Source organism: Crinia signifera, chromosome 1, assembly GCF_055691185.1.
Source record: "Crinia signifera chromosome 1, ASM5569118v1, whole genome shotgun sequence".
NCBI classification, from domain to species: Eukaryota; Metazoa; Chordata; class Amphibia; order Anura; family Myobatrachidae; genus Crinia; species Crinia signifera.
Window position 1 is genome coordinate 472,181,068 of NC_139217.1, and position 20,201 is coordinate 472,201,268.

A 20,201-nucleotide genomic window follows, 5' to 3' on the forward strand; every position below is an offset into this window, starting at 1 on the left:
CAGAGCGTTAGCTGCCAGTCTGTGGATGGTGGGTCTGAGGGGATAACACCAGCTAGTACATGGGGGGGGGGGAGAGCAGAGCGTTAGCTGCCAGTCTGTGGATGGTGGGTCTGAGGGGATAACACCAGTTAGTACATGGGGGGAGCAGAGTGTTAGCTGCCAGTCTGTGGATGGTGGGTCTGAGGGGATAACACCAGTTAGTACATGGGGGGAGCAGAGCGTTAGCTGCCAGTCTGGATGGTGGTTTTGAGGGGATAACACCAGCTAGTACATCGGGGGAGCAGAGCGTTAGCTGCCAGTCTGGATGGTGGTTTTGAGGGGATAACACCAGTTAGTACATGGGGGGAGCAGAGTGTTAGCTGCCAGTCTGTGGATGGTGGGTCTGAGGGGATATCACCAGTTAGTACATGGGGGGAGCAGAGTGTTATCTGCCAGTCTGTGGATGGTGGGTCTGAGGGGATAACACCAGTTAGTACATGGGGGGAGCAGAGCGTTAGCTGCCAGTCTGGATGATGGGTCTGAGGGGATAACACCAGCTAGTACATGGGGGGAGCAGAGCGTTAGCTGCCAGTCTGTGGATGGTGGGTCTGAGGGGATAACACCAGTTAGTACATGGGGGGAGCAGAGCGTTAGCTGCCAGTCTGGATGGTGGGTCTGAGGGGATAACACCAGTTATTACATGGGGGGAGCAGAGCGTTATCTGCCAGTCTGTGGATGCTGGGTCTGAGGGGATAACACCAGTTAGTACATGGGGGGAGCAGAGCGTTAGCTGCCAGTCTGAGGATGGTGGGTCTGAGGGGATAACACCAGTTAGTACACGGGGGGAGCAGAGCGTTAGCTGCCAGTCTGTGGATGGTGGGTCTGAGGGGATAACACCAGTTAGTACATGGGGGGAGCAGAGCGTTAGCTGCCAGTATAGATGGTGGGTCTGAGGGGATAACACCAGCTAGTACATGGGGGGAGCAGAGCGTTAGCTGCCAGTCTGTGGATGGTGGGTCTGAGGGGATAACACCAGTTAGTACAAGGGGCGAGCAGAGCGTTAGCTGCCAGTCTGTGGATGGTTGGTCTGAGGGGATTACACCAGCTAGTACATGGGGGGAGCAGAGCGTTAGCTGCCAGTCTGGATGGTGGGTCTGATGGGATAACACCAGTTAGTACATGGGGGGAGCAGAGTGTTAGCTGCCAGTCATTGGATGGTGGGTCTGAGGGGATAACACCAGTTAGTACAAGGGGGGAGCAGAGCGTTAGCTGCCAGTCTGTGGATGGTGGGTCTGAGGGGATTACACCAGCTAGTACATGGGGGGAGCAAAGCGTTAGCTGCCAGTCTGTGGATGGTGGGTCTGAGGGGATATCACCAGTTAGTACATGGGGGGAGCAGAGTGTTAGCTGCCAGTCTGTGGATGGTGGGTCTGAGGGGATAACACCAGTTAGTACATGGGGGGAGCAGAGCGTTAGCTGCCAGTCTGGATGGTGGGTCTGAGGGGATAACACCAGTTAGTACATGGGGGGAGCAGAGCATTAGCTGCTAGTCTGGATGGTGGGTCTGAGGGGATAACACCAGTTAGTACATGGGGGGAGCAGAGCGTTAGCTGCCAGTCTGTGGATGGTGGGTCTGAGGGGATATCACTAGTTAGTACATGGGGGGAGCAGAGTGTTAGCTGCCAGTCTGTGGATGGTGGGTCTGAGGGGATAACACCAGTTAGTACATGGGGGGAGCAGAGCGTTAGCTGCCAGTCTAGATGGTGGGTCTGAGGGGATAACACCAGTTAGTACATGGGGGGAGCAGAGCGTTAGCTGCCAGTCTGGATGGTGGGGGGGGGGGGCATTGAAATAAGGGCAAAGTTGGACTTCACAGCACCACGTGTGGAGGTGGTCATCCATATTGGGAATAGGCAACACTAGTCAGCACTGTTAGACACCACTGCAGGGAGAAAGAATGGCCACTGCAATGATTGAACTGGACTTATACAGGGGTGTTCTTTTCCCAAATCTGCTAGACAGGTTGTGTGTATGCAACACAGGCATCTCCTATCAAAGAGTCAATGCCAGAAATAGCAGACAGCCCACAACCAAGTGACGTCACTAGTAAAAGCTGCAGGACGGTGCACGCCAGCCAGTTCCATACAGGAATGTGTAATAAAAATCTAGCAAAAAAACGAACAAAGTAAAAAATACGCAACTTATTCTGTGTATTACATTGGGGACACTGGCAACAAAAGTTACCTTATCCAGGGTAGCAGAAAAAAATTATAATAATAAAAAAAATATATATATATATTTTACCTGTCGGCATTCTCGTTTTTAAGCGGGAAACTGAGATTGTTCTTTATAATGTTGTCTTTATAGCTGTACTGCAGGCAAACCTCACCCTCCGCTTCATTCTCCACCTATGGAATGAGAACACAACACATCAGCACCACGTTCCGCTGCTTATACCAGAGGTGCTGTAGTACCCACGGTCTGCGTGCCCACTGCTGGCGCCATTCCTCCGACACTCTGTACACAGGTCACAGAGCCACGAGGAGCGCAGACACAGGTCACAGGGCCCCGGGGAGCGCAGACACAGGTCACAGAGCCACGAGGAGCACAGACACAGGTCACAGAGCCACGAGGAGCACACACAGGTCACAGAGCCCCGAGGAGCGCAGACACAGGTCACAGAGCCCCGGGGAGCGCAGACACAGGTCACAGAGCCCCGGGGAGCGCAGACACAGGTCACAGAGCCCCGGGGAGCGCAGACACAGGTCACAGAGCCCCGAGGAGCGCAGACACAGGTCACAGAGCACCGGGGAGCGCAGACACAGGTCACAGAGCACCGGGGAGCGCAGACACAGGTCACAGAGCCCCGAGGAGCGCAGACACAGGTCACAGAGCCCCGAGGAGCGCAGACACAGGTCACAGAGCCCCGAGGAGCGCAGACACAGGTCACAGAGCACCGGGGAGCGCAGACACAGGTCACAGAGCCCCGAGGAGCGCAGACACAGGTCACAGAGCCCCGAGGAGCGCAGACACAGGTCACAGAGCCACGAGGAGCGCAGACACAGGTCACAGAGCCACGAGGAGAACAGACACAGGTCACAGAGCCCCGAGGAGCCCAGACACAGGTCACAGAGCCCCGAGGAGCGCAGACACAGGTCACAGAGCACCGGGGAGCGCAGACACAGGTCACAGAGCCACTAGGAGCGCAGACACAGGTCACAGAGCCACGAGGAGCACAGACAAAGGTCGCAGAGCCACGAGGAGCACAGACACAGGTCGCAGAGCCACGAGGAGCACACACAGGTCACAGAGCCACGAGGAGCGCAGACACAGGTCACAGAGCCACGAGGAGCACAGACACAGGTCACAGAGCCCCGAGGAGCGCAGACACAGGTCACAGAGCCCCGAGGAGCGCAGACACAGGTCACAGAGCACCGGGGAGCGCAGACACAGGTCACAGAGCCCCGAGGAGCGCAGACACAGGTCACAGAGCCCCGAGGAGTGCAGACACAGGTCACAGAGCCACGAGGAGAACAGACACAGGTCACAGAGCCACGAGGAGCACAGACAAAGGTCGCAGAGCCACGAGGAGCACAGACACAGGTCACAGAGCCACAAGGAGCACAGACACAGGTCAAAGAGCCACAAGGAGCACAGACACAGGTCAAAGAGCCCCGAGGAGAACAGACACAGGTCGCAGAGCCACGAGGAGCACAGACACAGGTCACAGAGCCCCGAGGAGCACAGACACAGGTCACAGAGCCCCGAGGAGCACAGACACAGGTCACAGAGCCCCGAGGAGCACAGACACAGGTCACAGAGCCCCGAGGAGCACAGACACAGGTCACAGAGCCACAGACACAGGTCACAGAGCCACGAGGAGCACAGACACAGGTCGCAGAGCCCCGAGAACAGACACAGGTCACAGAGCCCCGAGGAGCACAGACACAGGTCACAGAGCCACAGACACAGGTCACAGAGCCACAAGGAGCACAGACACAGGTCGCAGAGCCCCGAGGAGCACAGACACAGGTCACAGAGCCCCGAGGAGCACAGACACAGGTCACAGAGCCCCGAGGAGAACAGACACAGGTCACAGAGCCCCGAGGAGCACAGACACAGGTCACAGAGCCACAGACACAGGTCACAGAGCCACGAGGAGCACAGACACAGGTCGCAGAGCCCCGAGAAGAACAGACACAGGTCGCAGAGCCCCGAGAAGAACAGACACAGGTCGCAGAGCCCCGAGAAGAACAGACACAGGTCGCAGAGCCCCGAGAAGAACAGACACAGGTCGCAGAGCCCCGAGGAGAACAGACACAGGTCGCAGAGCACCGAGGAGAACAGACACAGGACGCAGAGCCACGAGGAGCACAGACACAGGTCACAGAGCCACAGACACAGGTCACAGAGCCCTGAGGAGCACAGACACAGGTCACAGAGCCCCGAGGAGCACAGACACAGGTCACAGAGCCCCGAGGAGCACAGACACAGAGCCACGAGGAGCACAGACACAGGTCGCAGAGCCCCGAGGAGAACAGACACAGGTCGCAGAGCCCCGAGGAGAACAGACACAGGTCGCAGAGCCCCGAGGAGAACAAACACAGATCACAGAGCCACGAGGAGCACAGACACAGGTCACAGAGCCACGAGGAGCACAGACACAGGTCACAGAGCCACGAGGAGCACAGACACAGGTCACAGAGTAACGCACCTTTCCCTTCAGCTGGCCGTACACTATAGACCTCTGGCCCTGAAAGATGGCGGTGGGGATTAGGGACAGGAGATCGGCTTCCACTCCGGGAGGAAGGGTCCATGTCAGAGAGACGTCCTTCACGGTGGGCTGTAAGGAGCACTTTAGGGCGCGAAGAACCTGATGGGGTTGGGAAAGAACAGTCAGGATTAAGCCACATGGTTCTAGATTCTATTGATCTGTATCAGTATATATCTACTTCAACCAGAAGGACGGACGGACTGTTTAACTGGGAACATGTGCACCTAGGTTAGTACATCGGCGCATTTCTGAGGTTTCTCAGTTGTCACCAGTGTCCCCGCTCACAGTTTACAGCCTGTAAGTGGCCACGTATCGATTTCATGGCTCCAGGGAGTTACGTTATATGTACATTGCCACGGATCGAATTAGTCCCGCTGCCCGAACACTGTAAGGTGTAACAGATATTTCAGGGGCAGTCAGTAGAAGGAACCCACAGCCTGGACAGATGCGGTCTCCATGACCCATTACCCGGTGTTCACCATGATCTAAGGCTACAAGAGGGACAGAGTGAAGCTGTGATTTGTGTACAAGAAGCCCCCAAATGTTACAAATGAATTCCTGAGGTCCCCACCTATTGTGAGTCTTCCTGTTTTGCACCTGTCTCTTCCTCCACCTGCCCCTATGGAGGGAGCCCTGTTAGTACTGCTCCATCGCATACAACTGGGACACTTCTTGGTTCTAGATGGCTTTGGGCAATTCTGTAAGGGAGCTATACCAAAAATCAACCGCAAGCTGACCAGAAATAAAGCCATGTGGAGTCTAGTCCTGGTCTTCCAGATGCAACAGGTTTGGGCAAATGTGGCCTACAAGAGGCTCCCAAATCGGCACAATGACCAGACAGAAAGACAAGGTGCGATCTGCCCCTCAGGACATCTATAAGCTGGCAGACTGACATTGTCCCTGGTGCATCTATGCACAGACACCGCTAGATGCCCTGGAACATAAGATCAGGAACAGCCTTAAGCAACACTACACCGTAAGGACCATTTCCTGGCACCACACCCATGGGGCACTACAGGAGGTCTGGAGCCTTATGAGAGGCGCTAATGATGCTTTGTGGCTTCATGGATGTGACTAATTCCAGGAAAGGAAGATGAGAACGGTCACAGGCTGATCCAGGATTTACTGAGGGACTATTCTACCACGGCCATCCCTGAGGAAGACTAGGAGGGCACCCCAGCCTGCACATCAAAGCCAGGGGACCGGGGGATGAGGCATGGTCATGTCCTCACCCCCATCCTTGTTCCACAACACCGTCCTGCACCCTCAGTCCTCCCTCTGTCACACAAGGTTTAGGCTGAGGTCATTCTGTCTATGCACCTTCCAGTAAATCCCCACCACGCATGTGAATAATGTAGGGGATCTGACCCCAGTTGTGTAGTATGTACGCGTACGTACGATTTCCATTCTCCAGTGTATTGTGTTCCCCCTGTGCTACAACCTATAACAATACCCGTCTCACCTTGGGCTGCATTCGGTCCTTGCCGGTGATAAACTCGCTCGTTCCACTCCCAGCTCGGGCCATGCCTTTAATGAGGGACGTAGAGGCTCCTTCCCCGATCCCGAATGTGAAACACCTGTAAGATTACCATGGACATGGGGATAAGACAGGGACAGACAGGAGCCGGACATGTATGGAAGGAACAGAGTGACCCAACCCCTTATGATCACTTCCCAATTTGGAATGGTCGCCCCATTATCTTCCAGATTCATCCTATGTCCAACTGTGACATCAGGAGCTACTGGTACAGATCAATACTGATTAGTCACATGACTTAGGACAACGTGTGTCACAGTGCAGGGTCCAGGCTGCAATCTCACTGCAAAACTCCAAGGAGATGGGCCCGGTCACTAGCACTGCGGGATAATACAGTGAGGATAGGGCGGTTTTGGGTAGGTCGCACAAGACAGCAGTAAACATTTAGAGGACCCCCTCAATATTAAGATTAATCTAAAGTATTTAGTAATCCAAATGGGGGTGTGCAACCTCGGACACAAGGATTTAGACAAGAACAAAGAAGAAAAAGGATGTCCTATATCGGTGCACCAATAAAGATTTTTAAAATTTAACTTTTATTGTGTTTATTTAAGAACTGCGAGATAAAAAATACATATAACAACAAAGAAAGGGAGTGGGATGACACTTTTATTTAAAACTAAGGTGGCGGGCAGATGTTTGTGATAGAACCTGTTAGGTTTGCTGAGTTCAACTTTTAGAACAGTGTATTTTATGATTAGGTGGATTACATTAGACCAAATAATCAGGTAAGTATAAATAAGAGCGGGTATAGCCTCTAGGGATTGTTGCTCTCTATTCCGCAATTTCACTTGTGCCAGTCAGAGCACACTGTGTATCACTATTTAGTGACAGACAGACAGTGGATTGGCATACACTCATATATTTCACAGCGTATAAGTGAGAATCATTTTTCTCTGTCTCCAACAGGAGAATTCCAGTCTGGTTCACTTAGAAAAAGATTATATATGTATGACTATACCAGTTACAGACAGTGGATTGGCATACACTTTATAGTATATCACAGTGTATGGGTGAAAATTCACTCTGTCTCCAACAGGAGAATCCTAGTCTGAATCACTTAGAAAAATTCTATATATATAAGTTTGTAATAGTGATAGACAGAAATAGGATTGGCATACACTTTCTAGTATTCACAGTGTATGGGTGAGAATTCACTCTATCTCCAACAGGAGAATCCCATTCTGAATCATTTTGAAACAATATATATAATATGATGGATCGGGGTATTGCACTTCTAGAAGGAGAGATGTCCCATAGGTTGTAATCTATGCCTGGTGTAGGAACCAGATAGAAAATGCGGTGCTACCCCTGATTCACTGTGCTGGTCCAAAGGAGTCGCCTCCAAATGGACCGTATCTGGCTGTAGTGAATGCCCTTAAAAGGGCTGTAGCGGCAAAACACTGTTCAACAATAATTATACATTAGTAAGAAAAATAACAAACAGGTGCAAACATCTGCCCGCACACCGCTAGCCGGCACGCGCTTCGCAGATTTTAGCTTCCTCAGGGCCAACCTGTCTGAGCGCAAACAGGGTTTAAATACCCTTAGTGATGTATAATAGTCCAATAGCAGTGTGTGTGGTCAGGCGTGCCCCCACAGACTTGGCGGGAAAAGTGGAGTCCAATCAGGAGCCTAGTACGTGACGGACCCCTATGCGGTGTCCTATGAGTGCGTTTGTTGTGCCTCGTTGCTATAGTAGTGCTGTATCGCAGCGTGTGGAAGCAGGCGCATTCGTGACATGTCTCTGCCCTGGTGCTGCGTCTAGCGTCGTTGCCATGGCAACCATGTTGGTTTACATAATGGCACCGGCGCACATGTGACGTAAGTGCGTTCTGGACCAATGGTGTGTGATCCGTTCAGCGTAACGTCGAGTATTCTATTGTTGACAAGGTAACCTAGTAGTGGCGTGTCACATGTCCATAATGGTCCTATCGCATTGCGTTCCTGAGCGTCAGGTTGCCATGGCGATCGTTATGCATCGTACATCCAGGGTTATACATATAGTTTGAGGTATTGGTTCACGTTTACTGATAACAGTGTATCTATTTGCATATTTCTGTTATCATACCTGGTGGGGATCAAAGGGTTAGGTGTCAAGTTGTTGGTGACTAGTGTCCAGAGATTACTGTATATATTTATACTTCTGGACATGGTTTTTCTCTAGTATATAAGGGTCAAAAATATTATATTAGTGACTTGGTGGAGATATATGTTATATATCTAGAAGTAGAAACAGATACAAGCTCCATAGGTGATCGGTTAAAGAATATATTAGTGTGGGTCAAGCAATTTGCTTGTGAAGTGAAAATATATAGATAATTTTAGTGAGTATTGATATTAATATAAAGGGTGACAACAAGAAAATATAATAATTGCTGGTAATAATATGAGCATTGTTGGATGAAAAAGTGAAGAAAATATAAGTGAAAATCTAAACGAATTCACACACTCGTAACAAAGAAGTATGGTGGCATGCAGAAAATGCTCAAAACAATTAGTTGAATAGTAGAAATAAAAATGTATCATTTAATAAGAAGGAATGTAGGGTGATTAAAAATTGAATAGAAGTCTTAATAAGGCTAATAATAAATTGACATGATGCAAGAGACATATATGTCAGGTCATCAATAATGGTGAACCCATAAGAATAGTGGTAAATGTAAGAAGTAAAAGAAAATATAATATTATAAGCGTTAGTACCCCCGGGTATTGAAGTGTTTATAAAGGGTGATGTCCATATGTGAAAAGAGAAGAAGAAAAATTGGACTAGAAAAAGATAATCAGTCACTTAGTGACATGGGTATTCCTAATATGTTGATTACCCTCATGTGTTTCATATTTTAACCACATGTTTGAAAAGAAGAAGATATGACCCAGATTGACACAGGTATGAGTAATGTACTAATATCAGCCTGTGGTTCAAGTTAACCACACACAATGAGTAAAATAACATAAGAAAAAGAATGGTGGTCGTGGTAGAGGAGTTCTACAGAAACGCAGAGTAGCTGTTTTCCTCATTGAGGCCTTATTAAGACTTCTATTCAATTTTTAATCACCCTACATTCCTTCTTATTAAATGATACATTTTTATTTCTACTATTCAACTAATTGTTTTGAGCATTTTCTGCATGCCACCATACTTCTTTGTCACGAGTGTGTGAATTCGTTTAGATTTTCACTTATATTTTCTTCACTTTTTCATCCAACAATGCTCATATTATTACCAGCAATTATTATATTTTCTTGTTGTCACCCTTTATATTAATATCAATACTCACTAAAATTATCTATATATTTTCACTTCACAAGCAAATTGCTTGACCCACACTAATATATTCTTTAACCGATCACCTATGGAGCTTGTATCTGTTTCTACTTCTAGATATATAACATATATCTCCACCAAGTCACTAATATAATATTTTTGACCCTTATATACTAGAGAAAAACCATGTCCAGAAGTATAAATATATACAGTAATCTCTGGACACTAGTCACCAACAACTTGACACCTAACCCTTTGATCCCCACCAGGTATGATAACAGAAATATGCAAATAGATACACTGTTATCAGTAAACGTGAACCAATACCTCAAACTATATGTATAACCCTGGATGTACGATGCATAACGATCGCCATGGCAACCTGACGCTCAGGAACGCAATGCGATAGGACCATTATGGACATGTGACACGCCACTACTAGGTTACCTTGTCAACAATAGAATACTCGACGTTACGCTGAACGGATCACACACCATTGGTCCAGAACGCACTTACGTCACATGTGCGCCGGTGCCATTATGTAAACCAACATGGTTGCCATGGCAACGACGCTAGACGCAGCACCAGGGCAGAGACATGTCACGAATGCGCCTGCTTCCACACGCTGCGATACAGCGCTACTATAGCAACGAGGCACAACAAACGCACTCATAGGACACCGCATAGGGGTCCGTCACGTACTAGGCTCCTGATTGGACTCCACTTTTCCCGCCAAGTCTGTGGGGGCACGCCTGACCACATGCACTGCTATTGGACTATTATACATCACTAAGGGTATTTAAACCCTGTTTGCGCTCAGACAGGCTGGCCCTGAGGAAGCTAAAATCTGCGAAGCGCGTGCCGGCTAGCGGTGTGCGGGCAGATGTTTGCACCTGTTTGTTATTTTTCTTACTAATGTATAATTATTGTTGAACAGTGTTTTGCCGCTACAGCCCTTTTAAGGGCATTCACTACAGCCAGATACGGTCCATTTGGAGGCGACTCCTTTGGACCAGCACAGTGAATCAGGGGTAGCACCGCATTTTCTATCTGGTTCCTACACCAGGCATAGATTACAACCTATGGGACATCTCTCCTTCTAGAAGTGCAATACCCCGATCCATCATATTATATATATTGTTTCAAAATGATTCAGAATGGGATTCTCCTGTTGGAGATAGAGTGAATTCTCACCCATACACTGTGAATACTAGAAAGTGTATGCCAATCCTATTTCTGTCTATCACTATTACAAACTTATATATATAGAATTTTTCTAAGTGATTCAGACTAGGATTCTCCTGTTGGAGACAGAGTGAATTTTCACCCATACACTGTGATATACTATAAAGTGTATGCCAATCCACTGTCTGTAACTGGTATAGTCATACATATATAATCTTTTTCTAAGTGAACCAGACTGGAATTCTCCTGTTGGAGACAGAGAAAAATTATTCTCACTTATACGCTGTGAAATATATGAGTGTATGCCAATCCACTGTCTGTCTGTCACTAAATAGTGATACACAGTGTGCTCTGACTGGCACAAGTGAAATTGCGGAATAGAGAGCAACAATCCCTAGAGGCTATACCCGCTCTTATTTATACTTACCTGATTATTTGGTCTAATGTAATCCACCTAATCATAAAATACACTGTTCTAAAAGTTGAACTCAGCAAACCTAACAGGTTCTATCACAAACATCTGCCCGCCACCTTAGTTTTAAATAAAAGTGTCATCCCACTCCCTTTCTTTGTTGTTATATGTATTTTTTATCTCGCAGTTCTTAAATAAACACAATAAAAGTTAAATTTTAAAAATCTTTATTGGTGCACCGATATAGGACATCCTTTTTCTTCTTTGTTCTTGGATAATACAGTGACACAGAGGGTGAGATGGGCCCGGTCACTAGCACTGCGGGATAATACAGTGACAGAGGGTGAGATGGGCACGGTCACTAGCACTGCGGGATAATACAGTGACACAGAGGGTGAGATGGGCCTGATCACTAGCACTGCGGGATAATACAGCGACACAGAGGGTGAGATGGGCCCGGTCACTAGCACTGCGGGATAATACAGTGACCCAGAGGGTGAGATGGGCCCGGTCACTAGCACTGCGGGATAATACAGTGACAGAGGGTGAGATGGGCCCGATCACTAGCACTGCGGGATAATACAGTGACACAGAGGGTGAGATGGGCCCGGTCACTAGCACTGCAGGATAATACAGCGACACAGAGGGTGAGATGGGCCCGATCACCAGCACTGCGGGATAATACAGTGACAAAGAGGGTGAGATGGGACCGATCACTAGCACTGCGGGATAATACAGTGACACAGAGGGTGAGATGGGACCGATCACTAGCACTGCGGGATAATACAGCGACACAGAGGGTGAGATGGGCCCGGTCACTAGCACTGCGGGATAATACAGTGACCCAGAGGGTGAGATGGGCCCAGTCACTAGCACTGCGGGATAATACAGTGACACAGAGGGTGAGATGGGCCCGGTCACTAGCACTGCGGGATAATACAGTGACACAGAGGGTGAGATGGGCCCGGTCACTAGCACTGCAGGGTAATACATCGACACAGAGGGTGAGATGGGCCCGATCACCAGCACTGCGGGATAATACAGTGACAAAGAGGGTGAGATGGGACCGATCACTAGCACTGCGGGATAATACAGTGACACAGAGGGTGAGATGGGACCGATCACTAGCACTGCGGGATAATACAGTGACACAGAGGGTGAGATGGGCCCGATCACTAGCACTGCGGGATAATACAGCGACACAGAGGGTGAGATGGGCCCGATCACTAGCACTGCAGGATAATACAGCGACAAAGAGGGTGAGATGGGACCGATCACTAGCACTGCGGGATAATACAGCGACACAGAGGGTGAGATGGGCCCGATCACTAGCACTGCGGGATAATACAGCGACACAGAGGGTGAGATGGGCCCAATCACTAGCACTGCAGGATAATACAGCGACAAAAAGGGTGAGATGGGCCCAATCACTAGCACTGCAGGATAATACAGTGACACAGAGGGTGAGATGGGCCCGGTCACTAGCACTGCGGGATAATACAGTGACACAGAGGGTGAGATGGGCCCGGTCACTAGCACTGCAGGATGATACAGCGACACAGAGGGTGAGATGGGCCCGGTCACTAGCACTGCGGGATAATACAGCGACACAGAGGGTGAGATGGGCCCGGTCACTAGCACTGCGGGATAATACAGTGACACAGAGGGTGAGATGGGCCCGATCACTAGCACTGCGGGATAATACAGTGACACAGAGGGTGAGATGGGCCCGATCACGAGCACTGCGGGATAATACAGTGACACAGAGGGTGAGATGGGCCCGATCACTAGCACTGCGGGATAATACAGTGACACAGAGGGTGAGATGGGCCCGATCACTAGCACTGCGGGATAATACAGTGACACAGAGGGTGAGATGGGCCCGGTCACTAGCACTGCGGGATAATACAGTGACACAGAGGGTGAGATGGGCCCGATCACCAGCACTGCGGGATAATACAGTGACACAGAGGGTGAGATGGGCCCGGTCACCAGCACTGCAGGATATTACAGTGACACAGAGGGTGAGATGGGCCCGGTCACCAGCACTGCGGGATAATACAGTGGCACAGAGGGTGAGATGGGCCCGGTCACTAGCACTGCGGGATAATACAGTGACACAGAGGGTGAGATGGGCCCGATCACTAGCACTGCGGGATAATACAGTGACACAGAGGGTGAGAGGGGCCCGATCACTAGCACTGCGGGATAATACAGTGACACAGAGGGTGAGAGGGGCCCGGTCACTAGCACTGCAGGATAATACAGCGACACAGAGGGTGAGAGGGGCCCGATCACTAGCACTGCAGGATAATACAGTGACACAGAGGGTGAGAGGGGCCCGATCACTAGCACTGCGGGATAATACAGTGACACAGAGGGTGAGAGGGGCCCGATCACTAGCACTGCGGGATAATACAGTGACACAGAGGGTGAGAGGGGCCCGGTCACTAGCACTGCAGGATAATACAGCGACACAGAGGGTGAGAGGGGCCCGATCACTAGCACTGCGGGATAATACAGTGACACAGAGGGTGAGATGGGACCGATCACTAGCACTGCGGGATAATACAGTGACACAGAGGGTGAGATGGGCCCGGTCACCAGCACTGCGGGATAATACAGTGACACAGAGGGTGAGATGGGACCGATCACTAGCACTGCGGGATAATACAGTGACACAGAGGGTGAGATGGGCCCGGTCACTAGCACTGCAGGATAATACAGTGACACAGAGGGTGAGATGGGAACAGTCACTAGCACTGCGGGATAATACAGTGACACAGAGGGCGAGATGGGCCTGATCACTAGCACTGCGGGATAATACAGTGACACAGAGGGTGAGATGGGCCCGGTCACTAGCACTGCAGGATAATACAGTGACACAGAGGGTGAGATGGGAACAGTCACTAGCACTGCGGGATAATACAGTGACACAGAGGGCGAGATGGGCCTGATCACTAGCACTGCGGGATAATACAGTGACACAGAGGGTGAGATGGGCCCGATCACTAGCACTGCAGGATAATACAGTGACACAGAGGGTGAGAGGGGCCCGATCACTAGCACTGTGGGATAATACAGTGACACATAGGGCCCGATCACTAGCACACAGACATGACACATCTATACACAGTACATGGAGGATCACTGTAATTACCGGTGGTTATGAGCATTTTTCTGGACTTCCGCGATCACTTGCTTTGTGTTCCCGACTTCTCCATCCGTAAAGACAAAAAGCTGAGAAGAGGACAGAGATCATACAACAGTATCCCAGCCTGTCATCACATGTATTCCTCATTGTTCAGCTCTAATAGGAGTATCTGCTTTCATTGTACCAGAACCCCCCTCTATCTAGATCTATATCAATGAATATAATAGGAAACTGGCGGTATCTATGCAGTAATATATAATACGGGACTGGTGGTATCTACGCAGTAATATATATAACGGGACCAGCGGTATCTATGCAGTAATATATAATAGGGGACTGGTGGTATCTACGCAGTAATATATATAACGGGACCGGTGGTATCTACGCAGTAATATATATAATGGGACCAGCGGTATCTGTGCAGTAATATATATAATAGGGGGGGACTGGTGGTATCTACGCAGTAATATATATAACGGGACCGGTGGTATCTACGCAGTAATATATATAATGGGACCAGCGGTATCTGTGCAGTAATATATATAATAGGGGACCGGTGGTATCTATGCAGTAATATATATAACGGGACCAGCGGTATCTGTGCAGTAATATATAACAGGGGACCGGAGGTATCTGTGCAGCAATATATAATAGGGGACCGGCGGTATCTATGCAGTAATATATAATAGTGGACTGGCGGTATCTATGCAGTAATATATAATACGGGACTGGTGGTATCTACGCAGTAATATATATAACGGGACCAGCGGTATCTGTGCAGTAATATATAACAGGGGACCGGAGGTATCTATGCAGTAATATATAACAGGGGACCGGAGGTATCTATGCAGTAATATATAATACGGGACTGGTGGTATCTACGCAGTAATATATATAACGGGACCAGCGGTATCTGTGCAGTAATATATATAATAGGGGACCGGTGGTATCTATGCAGTAATATATATAACGGGACCAGCGGTATCTGTGCAGTAATATATAACAGGGGACCGGAGGTATCTGTGCAGTAATATATAATAGGGGACCGGCGGTATCTATGCAGTAATATATAATAGTGGACTGGCGGTATCTATGCAGTAATATATAATACGGGACCGGTGGTATCTACGCAGTAATATATAATACGGGACCGGTGGTATCTATGCAGTAATATATATAATAGTGGACTGGCAGTATCTATGCAGTAATATATATAATAGTGGACTAGCAGTATCTATGCAGTAATATATATAATAGCGGACCGGCAGTATCTATGCAGTAATATATAATAGTGGACGGTGGTATCTATGCAGTAATATATAATAGGAAACCGGCGGTATCTATGCAGTAATATATATAATAGGGGACCGGTGGTATCTATGCAGTAATATATAATAGTGGACTGGCGGTATCTATGCAGTAATATATAATAGGGGACCAGCGGAATCTATGCAGTAATATATAACGGGACCAGCGGTATCTGTGCAGTAATATATAACAGGGGACCGGAGGTATCTGTAGTAATATATAACGGGACCGGTGGTATCTATGCAGTAATATATAATAGGAAACCGGTGGTATCTATGCAGTAATATATAATAGGTGACTGGCGGTATCTATGCAGTAATATATAATACGGGACTGGTGGTATCTATGCAGTAATATATAACGGGACCAGCAGAATCTATGCAGCAATATATCACGGGACCAGCGGTATCTGTGCAGTAATATATAATAGGGGACCGGTGGTATCTATGCAGTAATATATAATAGGGGAACGGTGGTATCTATGCAGTAATATATCACGGGACCAGCGGTATCTATGCAGTAATATAGAATAGGGGACCGGTGGTATCTATGCAGTAATATAGAATAGGGGACCGGTGGTATCTATGCAGTAATATATAACAGGGGACCGGCGGAATCTATGCAGTAATATATAATACGGACCGGTGGTATCTATGCAGTAATATATAACAGGGGACCAGCAGAATCTATGCAGTAATATATCACGGGACCAGCGGTATCTGTGCAGTAATATATAATAGGGGACCGGCAGTATCTATGCAGTAATATATAATAGGGGACCGGCGGAATCTATGCAGTAATATATATAACGGTACCAGCGGTATCTGTGCAGTAATATATAACAGGGGACCGGAGGTATCTGTGCAGTAATATATGACGGGATCGGTGGTATCTATGCAGTAATATATAATAGGAAACCGGTGGTATCTATGCAGTAATATATAATAGGAAACCGGTGGTACCTATGCAGTAATATAATAGGGGATCGGCGGCATCTATGCAGTAATATATAATAGGAAACCGGTGGTACCTATGCAGTAATATAATAGGGGATCGGCGGCATCTATGCAGTAATATATAATTGGGGACCGGCAGTATCTATGTAGTAATATAGAATAGGGGACCGGCGGTATCTATGCAGTAATATATAATAGGGGACCGGTGGTATCTATGCAGTAATATATAATAGGGGACCGGTGGTATCTATGTAGTAATATAGAATAGGGGACCGGTGGTATCTATGCAGTAATATATAACAGGGGACCGGATGTATCTATGTAGTAATATAGAATAGGGGACTGCCGGTATCTATGCAGTAATATATAACGGGACCAGCGGTATCTGTGCAGTAATATATAATAGGGGACCGGCGGTATCTATGCAGTAATATATAATAGGGGACCGGCAGTATCTATGCAGTAATATATAATAGGGGACTGCCGGTATCTATGCAGTAATATATAATAGGGGACCGGAGGTATCTATGCAGTAATATATAATAGGGGACCGGAGGTATCTATGCAGTAATATATAATAGGGGACTGGCAGTGTCTATGCAGTAATATATAATAGTGGACTGGCAGTATCTATGCAGTAATATATAATAGGGGACCGGTGGTATCTATGCAGTAATATATAATAGTGGACTGGCAGTATCTATGCAGTAATATATAATAGTGGACCGGTGGTATCTATGCAGTAATATATAATAGGGGACTGGCAGTGTCTATGCAGTAATATATAATAGGGGACTGGCAGTGTCTATGCAGTAATATATAATAGGGGACTGGCGGTATCTATGCAGTAATATATAATAGTGGACTGGCAGTGTCTATTCAGTAATATATAATAGGGGACCGGAGGTATCTATGCAGTAATATATAATAGGGGACTGGCAGTGTCTATGCAGTAATATATAATAGTGGACTGGCGGTATCTATGCAGTAATATATAATAGGGGACTGGCAGTGTCTATGCAGTAATATATAATAGTGGACTGGCAGTGTCTATGCAGTAATATATAATAGGGGACTGGCAGTGTCTATGCAGTAATATATAATAGTGGACTGGCAGTGTCTATGCAGTAATATATAATAGGGGACTGGCAGTGTCTATGCAGTAATATATAATAGTGGACTGGCAGTGTCTATGCAGTAATATATAATAGTGGACCGGTGGTATCTATGCAGTAATATATAATAGTGGACAGGCGGTATCTATGCAGTAATATATAATAGTGGACCGGTGGTATCTATGCAGTAATATATAATAGTGGACTGGCAGTGTCTATGCAGTAATATATAATAGTGGACTGGCAGTATCTATGCAGTAATATATAATAGGGGACCGGTGGTATCTATGCAGTAATATATAATAGGGGACTGGCGGTATCTATGCAGTAATATATAATAGGGGACTGGCGGTATCTATGCAGTAATATATAATAGGGGACTGGCAGTATCTATGCAGTAATATATAATAGTGGACTGGCAGTGTCTATGCAGTAATATATAATAGTGGACTGGCAGTATCTATGCAGTAATATATAATAGGGGACTGGCGGTATCTATGCAGTAATATATAATAGGGGACTGGCAGTATCTATGCAGTAATATATAATAGGGGACGGGCAGTATCTATGCAGTAATATATAATAGTGGACTGGCGGTGTCTATGCAGTAATATATAATAGTGGACTGGCAGTATCTATGCAGTAATATATATAATAGGGGACCGGTGGTATCTATGCAGTAATATATAATAGTGGACTGGCGGTATCTATGCAGTAATATATAATAGGGGACCGGTGGTATCTATGCAGTAATATATAATAGTGGACCGGAGGTATCTATGCAGTAATATATAATAGGGGACCGGATGTATCTATGCAGTGATATATAATAGTGGACTGGCAGTATCTATGCAGTAATATATAATAGTGGACTGGCGGCATCTATGCAGTAATATAGAATAGGGGACCGGTGGTATCTATGCAGTAATATATAATAGTGGACCGGCGGTATCTATGCAGTAATATATAATAGGGGACCGGAGGTATCTATGCAGTAATATATAATAGTGGACCAGCGGTATCTATGCAGTAATATATAATAGGTGACTGGCGGTATCTATGCAGTAATATATAATAGGGGACTGGCGGTATCTATGCAAGAATGAGTGATACCGGTCCCCCCACACACCCTGGGGGTCACCTACCTGTCTGGGGTGCTCCAGTCTCCCGGCTGTTTTGTAGATTTTCTGTAGAGGCTGCAGGATTTCTGTCCCTCCAAAGTTGGCTTCCATCTCATTAACCTTCTTCACAGCCTCCTCCATGGATGTCTGTGTGTACTGCATACTCTCCCTGGGGGATACTGACAATTAGTACAGTCGCAGTGCAGGGGGGCCCCTCCCATGACCAGACACAGTACAGCAGAGGCCTACAGCTACAGTACATCAGGGGTACGCCACCACGGAGCCGCAGTACATCTGGGGTCTGACCCACGGAGCCGCAGTATGGCAGGGGCCCGCCCCTGCACAATACATCAGGGGTCTGCCCCCACGGAGCCGCAGTATGGCAGGGGCCCTGGGTGTAAGACATAAGTTACTGTATTACATTAGTAGATGAGCATGTCTGGGGTATTACATCAGTCAGGGATGGTAATATAACACATTAGCCGGGAGGATGATGATGAGGACAAGAAGGACAGTGGAAGGAAAGTGTGATTCTGCCCCATGAGCTGTGATTCCTACACTAGGGGTTGACAACTTCCAGCCAGACATAGCAGAACCCCTCACCCAGGGCACAGCCTCACGCAGTGTGGATGGATCCACTCACAGCTGGTTATACTCACAGGAAGAAGGGCTCATAGTGGGACCCAAAGCCAAAGATATTGAAGTAGCACCCGAGGGGCAAACTCTTCAGTAGAAGAACCAGGGTCTCCTGGAGAGAAGATACGAGAACCATCAGATGCACATAAAGCCTACAACGACCTCTGGCTCCAAACTCTCACCATACACCTGTCACTTCCCACCTGGTCTACTGCAACCTCATCCTACCTGACCGTTCTCTCTCCCTCCAACCATGTCTCTCTCATACACCGGTCACTTCCCACCTGGTCTACTGCAACCTCATCCTACCTGACCGTTCTCTCTCCCTCCCTACAGCCAAGTCTCTCTCATACACCGGTCACTTCCCACCTGGACTACTGCAACCTCATCCTACCTGACCGTTCTCTCTCCCTCCCTCCAACCATGTCTCTCTCATACACCGGTCACTTCCCACCTGGACTACTGCAACCTCATCCTACCTGACCGTTCTCTCTCCCTCCCTACAGCCAAGTCTCTCTCATACACCGGTCACTTCCCACCTGGACTACTGCAACCTCATCCTACCTGACCTTCCTCTCTCCCTCCCTACAGCCACGTCTCTCTCATACACCTGTCACTTCCCACCAGGACTACTGCAACCTCATCCTACCTGACCTTCCTCTCTCCCTCCCTACAGCCACGTCTCCCTCTCCCTTCTTGTAACTTCCCACCTGGACTACTGCAACCTCATCCTACCTGACCTTCCTCTCTCCCTCC

At 48.0% G+C, this 20,201-nt stretch overlaps 1 protein-coding gene across 1 annotated transcript in view; it reads right to left on the bottom strand.

Moving 5' to 3' along the window:
* The window catches only part of LOC146024182 (von Willebrand factor A domain-containing protein 5A-like), a 64,394-nt gene extending 44,809 nt beyond the window's left edge, over nt 1–19,585 (bottom strand). The window contains exons 1-6 of the mRNA XM_083155426.1: nt 19,469–19,585; nt 18,834–18,978; nt 14,316–14,395; nt 6,216–6,330; nt 4,694–4,852; nt 2,284–2,387 (exon numbers count right to left, since the gene is read on the bottom strand). Coding sequence (XP_083011552.1) covers nt 2,284–2,387; nt 4,694–4,852; nt 6,216–6,330; nt 14,316–14,395; nt 18,834–18,978; nt 19,469–19,581 — 716 coding nt within the window. The 5' untranslated portion in view covers nt 19,582–19,585. The remainder of the gene's footprint in view (nt 1–2,283; nt 2,388–4,693; nt 4,853–6,215; nt 6,331–14,315; nt 14,396–18,833; nt 18,979–19,468) is intronic.
* Nucleotides 19,586–20,201: the final 616 nt, after the last annotated feature.